Source organism: Xyrauchen texanus, chromosome 43 (genome assembly GCF_025860055.1).
Source record: "Xyrauchen texanus isolate HMW12.3.18 chromosome 43, RBS_HiC_50CHRs, whole genome shotgun sequence".
In the NCBI taxonomy this organism is placed as follows: Eukaryota; Metazoa; Chordata; class Actinopteri; order Cypriniformes; family Catostomidae; genus Xyrauchen; species Xyrauchen texanus.
In genome coordinates, this window is record NC_068318.1 from 9,294,877 (window position 1) to 9,311,387 (window position 16,511).

Below are 16,511 nucleotides of genomic sequence, written 5' to 3' on the forward strand. Positions count from 1 at the left end.
GACGGGGTTTGAGCCCTGTGGCGGTGCTGAGTCAAGAGACATCATAGCACTTACCTGGTGCTCACCGGCAGATTGGTCGAGGAGGGGGGGAAGAGGGGTTTCGTCCCTGCGGTCTGTCGAAACCATCCGGGTTTGAGTACATCTGTGCTACAGCTTGGTGCACCGGGGTGGGGGAGCTGCCGCTGGGGCATTGAACCTGCCAGAGAGAGAAAAGCTGGTGGTCGGGGTGACGGTCGAACACACCGGATATGCGACCCAGGGACTGAGGAAACTGCTCTTTTGTTGAATGTTTGGGTACTGCAGCTACTGGAGTGTGCAGCGGAACAAAAGGAAAAGGGAACAAAAGATTCTCTTCCCGGCCCTCCACTGGGGGATGGAGTGGTCTGCTTACCAGCTCCAAGGCAGTGGCTTCTCGCATCCCTGGGTCACTTGTCTCAGGGGTCTTCTTCCTAGCGGCTGACCATGAGATGGGTGGCATCTTCCTGCGGGGGGCTCGATGCCCAGGCGGGGCTGCAGTGGCAGTGCAGTGCAGTGCAGCCGACGCAGGAGGGCACTCTTGGCAATGAGCAGACGGGGTGCGGGATGTGTTGGATGGCCTCCGTCTGCTGCTTTACTGTCGAGAACTGTTGGGCAAAGTTCTCGACGGTGTCGCCGAATAGGCCAGCCAGGGAGAAGCATGTCTTGTCGGCCTTGTGCATCTCGACCAGGTTCAGCCATAGATGGCGCTCCTGAACCAACAGTGTGGACATTTTCTGCACCGTAACGTAACCTTCATTGCCCGGAGGGCAAGGTCGGTCACTGAGCACAGCTCCTGCATCAATCCTGTCAGCGCCTAGGTCACGTCACTCTCTCAGTATCCTTTAATTTCTTGAAAGCCAAGTAGAAGATAAAGACACAGGTGTTTCCCTCTAGAAGCACTGTCTTTAGAAATAGTCTCTCTATCACCAAATGGCAGAGCACAAATCTGTCAAACATGCTGTAAAATGTTGAATATAAGGTATCCCTTCAATGACATAGTAAATGCATCACACGTGTATACAAATATGCTTTATATATTTACAAACTATATATCAGATATAAAAACAATTATTAAATAATGCAATAAATATACAAAACTTGTTTCTGATTGGACAACCATGATATGGGTACACAAATATTGTTGTATAATGACAAGTAAACTGTATAATCGACTCTTGTTTCAGGCCACCAATTCTCATGTAACAAAATAATTTAGAATATTTAGAATAATAATGTTCTAAATTTAACAATAAATATATTTTTAGAAATATGCATTTAGATTTATAATTTAAATATCTATTTTATCTTATTGGCCTTACAAAACCTCTCTCCTTCAGGTCAATGGAGATCACTGCAATATAAAAGAGACAAGAGCAGAATAGAGCACATTCCCTTTATTAGTGTTTTTGTTTCCATTAGTGATAATTACTTGACATTTATGCTTTCTAATGTGCAGTCTTTTATTTTCCCCTGAAGAACAAAATCTTTCCAAGACTCCCAATAGACATCTCTGATATGAGCTCAAGACTGTTGATAAATCACGACTGTTATAAAGCACTATTAAAGTAATTTTCTGGATTTTATATATGCTGTCAATTAACAGCATTTGTGGCATAATGTTGATTTTCCAGTTATATCCAGTGATGGAAAGAGTACTGATTGTTTTTTTTTACTTAAGTACTGCTACTGGAGAAATAATTCACTTGAGTACAAGTAGAAGTACTGAGAAATATTATGACTCGAGTAAATAAGTAGTTTGCTGAAAATCTACAAGTAATTATGTTACAAGTTGCTTTATGAAATTCTATTATATATAGTATATACACTTTCATTTTTATAACACAAAGTCATTTTTGTTCTTGAAATAATTTGATGTTTCCTTTCCAAAATTATTATTATGGTTTGAAAAAAAATATTTTAAGTGGTATTTATTTAATTTCTTTACCCGTGATGGCAAACATATACTGTGTCACCTATTCCTTAAAAAAATTATTCTAAAGTCCTAATTTGGTACTCAAGAAAATGTTCTTGTTATTAGAATGATTGAAAATTGTTACGCTACCATAGCATGCTAGGCTACTATAGTACACAAATCACATATATTTTTGTATGTTTGTTGTATAGAAATCACAATACATGGTTTTTGTTTCGCCATTTGCAGAGGCATTGAGTTCTTACAAGTCAAATGTTGGTTTTAAAATAGGCAAAAAGAAACACATTTCTCCTGAAAATCAATTTTCTTTTTATTAGAAAATCTAATAAAAAATCTCTAACCAGGATAGAGAGGGAAGTGTACGGCCAGATGCACAATAAAAAGACAAGTAAATCACAGTCTCTAGTTTGAGAAACAGACACCTCACAGGTCCTAAACTAGCAGATCGACCCAGGTTCGATCACGCCTTCTGTCCCACTTTTTCCCCATCCTGTTTCCCATCTCCACTCTTTATATTTCCTTTAACACTACTTATGAATAAATAAAAAGTTTGATTTCCTCGCAGTGATTTTATCACAGTGAAGGTCAGGGAGTTGAGAGAAAGTTTTGATCTGGTAAAAATTAACCATGGTTTTACTATAGTAATATTGCAGTTACCATGTTTTTGGCAGAAGCCATAGTTTTAATTTAATTAACCTTGTTGTGACTTCAGTTAAGTTAAGTTTAGTGTTATGAATGACTAGATGGTCAATGATGAGATCACTCATGGGAGCATGCCTAACCAACCAATTTGTAACCTTTTTGTCAGAGAAGTCTCTCTCCATTTCTCTTGAGACTGAACAAACAGTCTTGCTATATGGATCTTGTTACGATTGCCTGAATACAGTCGACACCCACACACTTTTCAAGTTTAGCTGTGAGGTGAAATACTCCTCCAAACATTGAGCTTAATAGCTCTTTTCTAGGTTTTTGTCTGCCGCACCCCCAAATAAAGTGGTTGAAGGCTGAAGGTCACGCATGTGTCATAGTCCCCCATCATTCATTATGAATGTTTTATTTAATTTTTTAGCTTTGGGCTGAGCAGTTTGGTTCATCTTGAATAAATGATGTATGGCCATCCGTCCACGCGACCTCCCTCAGCATCTGTCTGTGAGAAGAGTAACAGACAGTCAAGTCAAAACACTGTATCACTGCTGAGACATGAGATGAACAGACACATTAATGTGGGCTTCACAGGGGTGTTCAGCTTTAAAATCAAATGAACAAACAAATGAAACAAACAGATACAGAAGATAGATACGGAGTGAAAATTTAGATGCCACGAAATCAATATCTGATTTTGTGGCTTTTAGTTACACAGTTAGCTTTGTAACTAATTTACACCTTGAGTTGAATAAATTATTTTTTAGCAGATGTATGCATTCAAATTGACTGTTACTCTTACAGGGAACAGACCAAAAATATTGATGAAATCATCTTGCACTCAGGGGCACACACTCATTTCCAAGTGTCCAGTCATATGCTCTCTAAAATGAGAAAGCCCCTCCCCCTAATGCCACCCGTCTCTGAGTACATATAGCAAGTAGCAAATCATTATTTGTTGTGAAAAACTGAATAAATTGTTTTTTTTTAAAGCCCTTTGAGGTGTCCTGCCCTAAATTCCTCTTCTAACAGGAGAAACTGCACTCATCAAGAGGTCTTTCAATTCAAAAGTGAAATTATAGAGAAAATGGTTTATGCACACCACTTAACATCACCTTAGCAACCACCCAGAACATCCTGGAACTAAAGACTGCGGCTGTCATCCCAGTCCTAAAAAGGCCAGGTCTAGACCCCCTCAGATTTGAACAACTTCCATCCAATCTCTAATTTGCCATTTCTATCAAAGCTGTTAGAGAAAGTTATAGCCATGCAACTGCAATCTTATTTATCCTCGCATAACCTATTTTTCAATCTGGTTCCACCCACGACACAGTACTGAAACCGCACTCCTTAGAGTTGTAAATTACCTTATCCTAGCCGCTGACTCTGGCGACGTCAGCATTCTGATTTTCTTAGATCTTAGCTCTGCGTTTGACACCATCTCTCACAGTAGACTTATCTCACATCTATCTGCTATCAGTATTACTGGCACTGCCCTTTCCTGGATTATTCTGTACCTATCTTACCTTCAACACTACATGCTTATTCGCCAGTCCAAGTCCACTACTGCATCTGTTATGCATGGTGTCCCACAGGGTTCGGTGCTTGGAATCCTACTCTTTATTATATACATGTTTCCGCTTAGCTATAACATTAACCAACATAGTTTTAACTTTCATTGTTATGCTGATGATACTCAGCTTTACATTCGTTTTAAACCCACTGCTTCTATTCCTGCTGACTCCATATCAGCATGTCTCTCACTTAAAACTGATAAAACAGATTTATTATGAATAGGTCCATCACGGCTCACATCGTGCCTATATTTGCAATCTGTCAACATTGCTGGTGTCCTAGTTGAATCCTCCACTGCTGTTAAAAATCTAGGCATTATCTTTGATTCTTCCTTTCTCATATTTCCTCACTCACTAAATCGACTTTCTTCCCTCTCAATCATATTGCTCAGCTTTGTCACATATTAGATTTCAAGGATATAAAGCCCTTAGTTCATGTCTTCATCACTTCCCTAATTGATTACTGCAATTCACTTTCTATGGCCTGCCTAAAAAGACAATAATTAAGCTCCAATACATCCAAAACTCTGCAGCTCACTCAAAGAAAATTTCTCAGATCACGCCTATTCTTCAAAGCCTACATTGGCTGCCAGTTCACTACCGCATTCAATACAGGATACTCCTCATTATATTTAAAGCGTTACATGGTCTTGCTCCATACATTTCTAATCTCATTCATCTATACACCCCAGCTCACTCACTTAGGTCCATGGGCTCCAGCCTACTACAGGTACCACGGTTCAAGCTTTCATCCTTCGGTGGCAGGGCTTTCTGTATCTCTGCACCCTCATTATGGAACTCCATTCCTCTTTCACTTCGCAACCTCACACCCTACAAGATTTCAAAACCTAACTCAAAGCATATCTCTTCTTTAGTTATTACTCCATGTGATATTGTTGTGTGAAATGTATATAACCTATATCATTGTGTCTCAAAGTATTGTAAATTGACCTTGAGTACCCAGAAAGTCACTATATAAAAATAATAAAATAAAATTCAACATTTATTGACCTAGCAACACATTAGTATCTACCCAGAACACCCAATAGCAACCACTTAGCAATGCCTTAATATTCAACCAGATCATATGTAATATTCCATCAGTAAACTTCCATTGATATTTACCTTTTTTAAATCTTTACCAAATGTTTTTGTAGGCTGATGCACAACTAAATCTAAACAGGTAACACGTAGCTGTAGATGCAACAAACCACATTTACTGACAGCAAACAGCACAAGATGAGGACAGATGTGTTTATACACAGCAGGACAGAGTGCAACTCTGAATGCAGGGATCTCAAGATGTGAAAACAGTGTTTATGGCACGACATAAATGAAGTGAGATGCTCTAATTTGTCCACTTAAATAGACAAATTCAGTTCCAAAAGGGTTTGCTATGGATTGAAGGCCAATGATAGACTTCTGTTCAATGATTTAGAAAAAAAACGTATAGTGCCTTTCAAAGCAACTTTTTGTATTGTCTTATGAATGCTTATTTGTCTGCCACAATAATGTAATGTATTTTAATTATTATATTTATTAAATATAATTTATATTATTGCCTATTTATAATTTTATTTTATTATTTAGGGCATTGACAGCCCTATTTGTATAAATACAATATTTGCTAATATAATTGATGAAAGTTACCCTGACATTATATAATTGTTGAAAAGATAATGGAGAAAAGAGAAAGAGCTTTAACACAAATCTTAAGACGGGACCCATAAAGTTTGTGTGTCTTTAAAAGCACTTTAACAATTCAGTACTGCAGTGGTTGAGATTGCCAATGGCAAATCTGATGCCATTTTGATCACCTCTGGATTCCTCACTGAATATTCATGTATTCATATACAGCATGTACCAAATATTAGTCAAAAATATTAGTTTATGTACAGTATTTGGACAAATATTCTCAAGCACAATTGATTTTAAAACATTTTTGAATAGTGAAGGTTGTGCAATGTTGGACACTCATCAGGACTATCAGCTGCTGGATACTCATCGCTCCGCTGAAGGCTTCTTTCTGCTCTTCAAAAGACCATTTCAGCACCTGCGACACACATGACTATATCATAGAGGCACAGTGCTAAATAAATTCAAGTATAACTGCAGCTAGGGAGGGTAGGAGCATGACAAATAAAAAGGGTCAGAGAGAACGTTTTTTTATCCTATTTCGTAGTCTCCTTGAATGCTCTTAAGGGTAAGAAAAGAGGTTCAGTTGAACATATTAAATATCTTATTTGTAGAATATAACTTTTATTTGGTTTAAAGGAAAAGTTCACACCAAAATGAAAATTCTGTCATTATTTACTCACCCTCATGTCGTTCCAAACCTGTATGACTTACTTAATTCTGCGAAACACAAAAGGAGATATTAGGCAGAAAGTCCTGTCTTCTTGAGCTCAATGGGTCCCGCCCCCTGCCCAGCAAGTCCTTCTCTTGCATCCAGATACTCTGTCCCCTCCTCTCCCGAGAGATGTACAGACCTTAGGCATCCTGATCCCTGATGTCATCATCCCCACACAGGAGACCACCTACTGGTGGCACATATATCAGCCCAACAACTCCCCCAACATGCCCAAGAACCACATTGTCATGGTAACTTCAAAGCCACTTGTATCATATCTTTACATATAACCTTTCTATGTGAACTTTAAGAGACATGGTCAATAATTGGAGCGTGCCAGGTAACTTGACCAATTATATCTTGTTATTTTTGGGGAAAAAGTTTGGGGTGATGTGAACTGAATCTGATAATCAGTAGTGTTTGCCATAGCCACATTGGTTTGTGTTGGACATGAATGATACCTCAAATCATGTGGTTTGTTGAGGAAAAGTGTGCTGTTACTTCTCTAAAAGTTTTATACAGAATGCTGCTTTTGCAGCGGGACGCCCCTCATCCTTTTATTCAGTAACCACTCTGACAGATTCATTGAGTTAATTTACTGAAGGGTTCATCAGACTGAATTAAACTGATACATTGTCTTGTGTGATTCATTAAAGGAATTATTAGGGTCATTAGTTTGTAAATTAGACTACTTGTCACAAATACTCGTCACACTGTATTTTTCTGAGTGCATCCAGCGAAGACAAAGCAATAGAAAGACGATAGATATACAGTGCATCTGGAAAGTATTCACAGCGCTTCACTTTTTCCACATTTTGTTATGTTACAGCCTAATTCCAAAATGGATTAAATTCATTATTTTCCTCAAAATTCTACAAACAATAACCCATAATGACAACGTGAAAGAAGTTTGTTTGAAATCTTTGCAAACCTATTAAAAAAAAAAAGTACATAAGTATTCACAGCCTTTGCCATGACACTCAAAATTGAGCTCAGGTGCATCCTGTATCCACTGATCATCCTTGAGATGTTTCTACAGCTTGACACAGTCCACCTGTGGTAAATTCAGTTGATTGGACATGATTTGGAAAGGCACACACCTGTCTATATAAGGTCCCACAGTTAACAGTGCATGTCAGAGCACAAACCAAGCCATGAAGTCCAAGGAATTGTCTGTAGACCTCCAAGATAGGATTGTATCAAGGCACAGATCTGAGGAAGGGTACAGAAACATTTCTGCTGCATTGAAGATCCCAATGAGCACAGTGGCCTTCATCATCCATAAATGGAAGTTTGGAACCACCAGGACTCTTCCTTAAGCTGAGCGATCGGGGGAGAAGGGCATTAGTCAGGGAGGTGACCAAGAGCCCGATGGTCACTCTGACAGAGCTCCAGCATTTCTCTGTGGAGAGAGGAGAACCTTCCAGAAGAACAACCATCTCTGCAGCAATCCACCAATCAGGCCTGTATGGTAGAGTGGCCAGACGGAAGCCACTCCCCAGTAAAAGGCACATTACAGCCTGCCTGGAGTTTGCCAAAAGGCACCTAAGGACTCTCAGACCACGAGAAACAAAATTCTCTGGTCTGATGAAACAGAGCTTGAACTTTTTGGCCTGAATGGCAAGCGTCATGTCTGGAGGAAACCAGGCACTGCTCATCACCTGGCCAATACCATCCCTACAGTGAAGCATGGTGGTGGCAGCATCATGCTGTGGGGATGTTTTTCAGCGACAGGAACTGGGAGACTAGTCAGGATCGAGGGAAAGATGAATGCAGCAATGTACAGAGACATCCTTGATGAAAACCTGCTCCAGAGCGCTCAGAGGACCTCAGACTGGGGCGAAGGTTCATCTTCCAACAGGACAACGACCCCAAGCACACAGCCAAGATAACAAAGGAGTGGCTACGAGACAACTCTGTGAATGTCCTTGAGTGGCCCAGCCAGAGCCCAGACTTGAACCCGATTGAACATCTCTGGAGAGATCTGAAAATGGCTGTGCACCGATGCTCCCATCCAACCCGATGGAGCTTGAGAAGTCCTGCAAAGAAGAATGAGAGAAACTGCCCAAAGATAGGTGTGCCAAGATTGTTACATATTAAAAAAGACTTGAGGCTGTAATTGGTGCCAAAGGTGCTTCAACAAAGTATTGAGCAAAGGCTGTGAATACTTATGCACATGTGATTTTTTTCATTTTTAATTTTTTATAAATTTGCAAAGATTTCAAACAAAATTCTTTCATGTTGTCATTATGGGGTATTGTTTGTAGAATTTTGAGGAAAATAATGAATTTAATTCATTTTGGAATAAGGCTGTAACAACAAAATGTGGAAAAAAATGAAGCGCTGTGAATGCTGAATGTTTCCGGATGCACTGTGTATATATATTGGCAGCATTTTGATGTTATCAAATTCAATTCATACTTCAAGCTCGGGTATAGAACTTTTATATAAGATAATAAATAGAATTTCTGATTTGGTGCAGGAAACACTGGACTCTTATAGACATTCGCTGAAGGAAGAGTCCAAGCCATATTTAGGGATCTTATATTAGTTTACAAAATTCAAGTTAGGAAATCCTAAACCACTCCATAGAGTTCGATAATCCATGCTCATGTCTGTTTTCCAAGCAAACAACGATACAAGCCAGCAGTGAATTAAACATGAGATAAAGGGAAACGAATGATAAAAGCTCCTCTACTTTTGGAAACTGAAAGGAGGCTGGCACTAAAGCATCGATTGCTTGGGTCACATCTGTTAGATTTCTATATATATATATATATATATATATATATATATATATATATATATATATATATATATATATATATATATAAGGTTGACAATTTTGCTATAGATTCAACTTTTGTGCTAACTTGTGCAAATCATATTTTGTGGGAGTCTAATTATTTTGTGGGAGTCCAATTATTTATTATAACACTGTTCTCAGACAATGCTACAGTTATAATACATATTATTATACGGCTCTCTGGAATACTCTATTCTGATTGGTCAATGGCACCATCCAGCAGTCAGATGTTCTGTAACTACTGCACACCCGGAGATTAAGGACGTATCAGACCACTCATCAGGGTTCTGCGAGCCATCTCTCCTGCTCACGGTGAGATCTCTACAAGTAAGCTAATAAATAATTGAAATTCAAATAAATGTTTCTTGTCCAATTATTTGTTTATTTGGCAAGTAGTCTTGAAATAAGCTGAATAATGAGGAGTCAGATGGTCATTTTCACAAAATAAGCAACAACAGAACTTCAACGTATATCGTAGGTTGATTTCAACGTCGGGGTCCTGATCAGCCTGTTGAGGTTTCTGTATGGGATAATGTACAGTCAGCTGGTTGTTAACCCACAATAAATCCCTACAGGGTGATCTGCTTCCACATTCTGGCTGCCTGGGCCTTGGTAGCTGAAGTACGGAAACTACAGTTTCTCAAATACAATCCCAACCAACAATCCCAATATTAAATGAGAAGTTTAAAAAATTCTGTCTTTATTTGCTCTCACCTATGTTATTCCAAATCTGCATTATTCTCTTTCTTCCATAGAACAAAAGTAGATATTTTGTCTAATGATGCCTCAGCTGCTCTTTTTCCTTCAATGAAAGTAGATGGTGACCATGGCTGTTAACCTCAAGAAAGGACAGAATGTCACTAAAGAAGTACCATAAAAGTAGTTCATTTGGCCCATGCACAATTCTCTGAAGTCATGCAAGAACTTTATGTGAGGAACAGACTACAATTTAAAAGTGCTGTAATCAGTCTGTTCTTCAAACAATAAGGCTATCGGGAGAAGACTGGCACAAAAATAAAAACCAACAAAAAAATAATTGTAGGTGTGTGTTTTCCATGATTTTTGATATCGTAGAAGACTTGAAATATAGTGTACGAGCCATATGGACTACAGTCTTCTTCATCTAACTGTGCTTTTTTGTCCTTTTTGGAGCTTTTGAGCCCATGGTCACGTGTTTTTGTGGTCTTCAAATCTTCTACAGTATGTTTCAAATTAATCAAATCCATAGAGGTCACTCTTCAAATCAGTTCTTCCCACTTTAGATCTAAGTTGAGCGAGTTCAAACAAAACAAAGAGCATATAATCATGAGCATCTTTAGAAGTTCATTTTATGAGGCAAGCATACAGATGGGTTTTATCTGCGCCAGTTCGCCCACTCTTGTTAGGTGCAGTCATGTTTTTTTGGTTTTGAGCAGAGCTTCTTGCCAATCTGAATGCAGAGGAATCCTGATAAATCATCTATGGAGCGAGGGACTGATGCATAGCTCAGAGAGATTGAGAGAAAGAAGCTTCCAAGAGGATTACATGGGAGTAAAACAAACTCAAATCATGTGTTCTGCTTGCTGCTAGTGCCAAGCTGGAGAGATGAGATTGTGGTTTTTTTCTTCAGGAGATTGCGGTTTCTCGTTTCTTTTTTCATCATTTTGTTTTTAAATATTGTTTGATGCCTGGTGAGAGAAAAGTGGGGGGGGGGGAGTGGGTGAGAGACAGGGAGGGTGTGATGGAGAGAGAAAGACATGGGAAAGGGGTGAGAAACTGGAGGAGGAAGGAGGGCGGTTATATAAAATGTTTTTTTCGTGTTTTCAGAGAAGACGAAGTCTAAAATAATGTGGCCATGAAGTGTCATGGCTCTACAGCAGTGGTTCCTAAACTTCTTGTGCTTTGTCTCAAAACTCTTTGTTAGTCTGATAAATCAGAAGCAACTGCAAAAAACAACAAAATCACTCGCATTAAAGGTAAAGTGTAAAAATGTTAATTCTATAATTATTCACTCAGGGGCGTGTCTAGAGCATTTTCAGTGGGGGGGCCATGCTAGGGCATTGCCTCCAAACGGGGTGGCCGCCAGTGACCAAAAAAATAAATTCTACAGTATATTACGTAAATCCTATTGATTTTATAATTTTTTTAACTTGAATAAAGTTACTTGTAAACAAATGTAGTAATAAAGCACATTTTTGATTAATTTAGTTTTTTGTCATCCCTGTATATATCCATTAAGTTAAATTTGAGAGCCAGTGTTTATTATTTTTAGTGTTTTCATAAAACTAACAAGTTTATAAAATAAAAGCAATTTTAATAATGCGCAATTTTAAAAACCCAGAAGCAGAAACGATGTCAACTATTTTCTTTTAATATGTTTGGCCATTACAATATACAGTAGTTTTATTCACAATCTCTTTCAAATAATAATATATATTTTTTTAATTCCCTCCACTGTAATAATTCAAATGGTTTGGCCAAAACATCATAGTGTTTCATTCAACATTTCTTTCAGATTAATTTACAAAAAAGCTGAGTAACACAGAGTTAAAGTTTTAGCACTGTAACAGTTCAAATGAAAACACCACAGTTTCAAAATAAACTATGGATCATTACATTGTGCTCTGCTAATATATTAAAGAACAGTCTTTAGTTTAGAAACAATAAAAACAGTAGCAGAAAGAGAGGAAAACAGTCAAAAAAGAAAGAAGGCAGACCTCAACTAAAACAGCTGGATTCTTCTGTTTCGGTGGTGACTGGCAAGCTCACCGTTATTATTTATAATGGTTGCAGAGTTATTATCTATATTGATTAAACGTAATGGTATTGAAGGTCTTTCAGTGTTGGATAGACATATACTTATAAGTCAGTTTGCTGACGATACAACATTGTTTCTAAAGAATGAATATCAAATTCCATGAGCTTTACATTCTATTAACCAGTTTTCTAAAGCTTCGGGGCACATTTAAACCTAAACAAATGTGTAATGTTAACACTGCATGAGTTTCCTTTGCAGTCATTATCTAATATACAAATTAAAAGGGAACTTAAATATTTGGGGATTATTATTTCTAAAGATAAAGATGTTATGGAGAATAAAAATGTGTTGAATAACAGATAAATGTAAGTCCATATTGAATAGATGGCTGCAGAGGGATCTTACCATTTTTGGAAGGGTCCTTTTATCTAAAATGGATAGTTTGTACAGACTCATCTATCCAGCCTTCTCCTTGCCCATATCAACACGAATGATTAAATTAATAAATAAGGTGAATTTTAAATTTATTTGGAGAAATAAGTGTCAGTACATTAGAAAGGAGATGACATGATTAAAAAATATGACGACTGTGGGGTGAATGCTATCGATTTTGACATTATGAATGGTGTTTTGAAATTGAAATGGTTAAAATCCTTCATTCAAAATAGCCACTCCTTTTGGTTTATTGTCCCCAATGCTATCTTTAACAAACTGGGGGGAATACACTGTCTGTTATGTTGTGACTTTGAGAGCACCTCGTTACCAGTTAAACTTTCAGCCTTCCATCAGCAAGTGCTGCTCTATTGGAAACTATTGTTCAAACATAACTTCACTCCTCACAACACTCCAGTGTGGAATAGTAGATATATAAAATTTGGCAGAAAATCTGTATATCTTGAAGAATAGATATCTAAAGGGATTTGGGCTATTGCCCATTTCTTGGATGATAATGGAAATTTGTTACTGTATAGAGAGTTTTGTGAGAAATTCCAAGTACAGTGTACCGTTAATATTTTTAATAGAATGATTAGAGCTATACCAATTCCTTTAAGATTAATTGTTAAAGAAGACATGTTGTACTCCAAAATATCCAGTACTGAGACAGCTCTCCTTAGAAGGTTATGATTTTTGTGATAAAAAATGTACAAATAGAGTCATTAGAATTTTTTTTTTACAGGCTTATTACCCAAACCCAATTAGACGGGAATACGTGCTTAAAGATTTTGATAAGGTTGAAATAAAAAAAATTAGGAAAAATTATTTATTTTTTCCTCTCCCTCCTAAACCTAAGGAGGTGAACTTCAACATTTTAAATGAGATTTATCCTACTAAAGAATTTTTAAGATTGAAATTTAATTTTGATGTGAATAATTGTGTTTTTTGTGAAACAAATATTGAAAATCTAGAGCATGTCGTCTTTGACTGTGATCTGGTGCCCCTTTTGGAGTGAGGTGCAGAATTGGTTAAGGTCTAGGAGGGTTGAACTCCCACCTCTCACATGGAAGTTAATTAGGTTTGGTGTTTGTCTGGAAAAAAAAGATTGTGATTTTGTTATTAATTTCTTGTTATGTTTTGGAATGTTTTTAAATGCAGATGGTTTAAATCTAAACCCAACTTTAATCACTGGATGAATGAGGTTAAACTCTTGTGCAAATCTTTAAAATTTGTTAAAAATCAGAAAGCCCTTAAACTGATTTCTATTTTGGATACGTTTAAATTAATTTAAAAAGTCCCTTTTTATTAATTTTTTCATTTTATTGATTTTTGTTTTTTTCTATTTAATTATTGGTTTGTTCATGTGTGTTTTCTGTTCTTTGTACTAGCTATGCTCAACCTATGGCTGAACAATTGAGGTTATATTCAGAGATTTGTTGATGTACCTTGTTTGTTTGTGTTGTTGAAGGATAATGAAAAATATAAAAAAAGTATGTCGAAACAATTTACGGCAATTGTAGACAGTAGTTATTTAAGAAAATTGTTATGTATATTTTGATAAGTCACTTGTGATTTGTATCCTTTTTTTGGCAATAAAGATGACTTTATTAAGCTTTAAAAAAAAAAAAATAAATTCTTTGAATCACGAACTTCAGTAGAGTCTATACACTGACTGGCCGTAAAATGAACCAATCACAAGACATCTTATAGGGGGGGCACCTGGGGTGGCCAATCGAATTGCAGAGAGGGGCCGGTGCCCCCCATGGCCACCACGTAGACCCGCCCCTGCATTCACTCACCCTCTGGTTGTTCCAGAAGCCACTAACAAAAGTATTTTTGCAGCTTGTTCAACATACTTTATTAAAATAACCTAAAGCAACACAATTCTATAACATTTTGTTACTACTTGATATAATTGTGTTCTATCCATCTAAATTTGTAAAATGGATTATATGAATACTTTTTGTGGTGTCAATGCAGCATTGATGCAACTGGGCAGGGGATTTCCAGTTCCCAGCATGCTTTGCATGGGACTCGATGGGGAGAGGAAATGTAAAAATGTCATGTAAATTTCATGTGTTTTCATGTTTCCCATCATCATGTGTTTAGCATACTAATATGAATCATCACTAGCCAATACATGGTTAAAGTTCTGTATCAGAGTTGAGGGGAAGTTGATGGGAACTGACTTTACACATCCACTAAAATAATTTTGGGACCAGTTGTCTAAAAGCCATTGCAAAAATGGCTTAGAAAAGTCAAATTAGTACTGAGAAAATCTCTAGCATCATTTGTTTGCAGATGCCTTTTGTTTTTACATTTTATTATCTAATGCAATGATATTCAGACATTTTAAGTGTGTCCAAGTGTTTAAATACTTTTGCCACTATATACGTAATTCTGTGTTTGTACATGCACAGCCATTCTATTACTTTGCTGATGCTGGTTTGCCTCTGGGAGGAAATGGATCTTCTAGGTTTGCAAGTTAACCCGGCTGACAAGTGAATAGTGGCCAGAACTTTGAAGATCCAAAAAGCATATAAAGGCAGTTTTAAAGTAATCCATACGACAACAGTAGTTAAATATGTGTCTTCTGAAGTGATATGATAAGTGTGGGTGTGAAAAGAACAATATTTAAGTCCTTTTTTTTATACTGTAAATCTCCACCTCTGAACCAACCAGTAGGTGGCGATATGCACAAAGAATTTGAATCGTCAAAAATCAAAACGAAAGTAGAATGTGGAAGTGAAAGTGAAAATCTATAGTAAAAGAACATTAACTTGTGTGTGGGATGTTGCACTAAAACCACTCAGAACACCTTACGAACCATTTAGGATCACCTGGGCAACTATCCAGAATACACTAGCAACCACATAGCAACACCTTATCAACCACTTAGGAACAACATTGCAATCACAGAGCAACACCCTGACAACCATATACAACATCCTAGCATCATGGTGGAGCATTTTTCATGGATGAGCAACTCTCACATTGTCTTCAGGAAAAATAGACATATCTAGGAGCCCATGTTTTTGCCTAATTAAGTCTGACTCATCTCCCGCTACAAATTTTCTTCTAAACTCCTTACTAGATGAATTAAACCAACAAACTTGCTGTTATTTCTGAAAACAAAACTCCTCTTCACTTGTTCTGTGTGTGTGTGTGTTTGTGTCACAGGATGGAGAGATTCCTCAGGCATTAGTTTGTGGTACACTCCATCTCTGAGGAGGTTTGACGCAGTCATCATGGAGTTTGGGCAAGTGTACACCCGTCATGGTCATTCCCCCACCAGCGCTCTTTCCAGCTAAATGGCTACTGCACTGCCAAGTGCACACAGACGGTTCGAGCTTCCTCACACAAACAAACATTGTGAAATGATGACTTGACTGCACATGAGTCCAAATGAGACACAATACATCAACACTAAACAAATTAAGCAAAGCAACTGAATTCTGACTTGAAGATGAATCCATCCCATACAGTTATAACTGCATTCTGGGTTGCAATTCAATTAAAACTCATTGGGTGGTTTCTTGAAAACAGATTTAAGCTTAATTTTGAGACAATTATGCCATCACAAGGAACTAAAAGACTATAAAAGCACTAAAAATACTTTCTTATCCTGATCTGTGTGTAATAATAATCTAAGAAACCAGCCCACAGTGGCAAAAAATCATTAAGAAAAGGAAGAATTTTTAAAACAATGTTATATAACAAAAAAATATAAGAAAGAGGAATAGTTCATCATCTGATTGTTAGTACTAAAGAAGTAAATGTAGACATTTAGTTCATCGGTCATCATTTATTGTTTGTTGTAATTGTCATACTGCTATGTTGCTTAGAACTGTGCCCAAGACTTTCACCCACTGTAGCACTTGTGTATATGGTTGAGTGACAATAAAGGGATTTGATTTGATTTCTCAACCTCATGTCTTTCCATACCTGTATAACTTTCTTTCTACTCGAAAGGTGAAGTTTAGCAAAATGTTCTAACCACCCTTTTCCATGCAAAG

At 37.3% G+C, this 16,511-nt stretch overlaps 1 protein-coding gene across 1 annotated transcript; it reads left to right on the forward strand.

Moving 5' to 3' along the window:
- Window positions 1-719: 719 nt before the first annotated feature.
- Window positions 720-15,871, forward strand: LOC127635505 (dopamine beta-hydroxylase-like). Its single transcript, XM_052115593.1, is given in 6 exon segments — window positions 720-790; window positions 9,899-9,944; window positions 14,916-14,979; window positions 15,676-15,763; window positions 15,765-15,785; window positions 15,787-15,871. Coding segments are annotated over 6 exon segments (375 nt in total).
- Window positions 15,872-16,511: the final 640 nt, after the last annotated feature.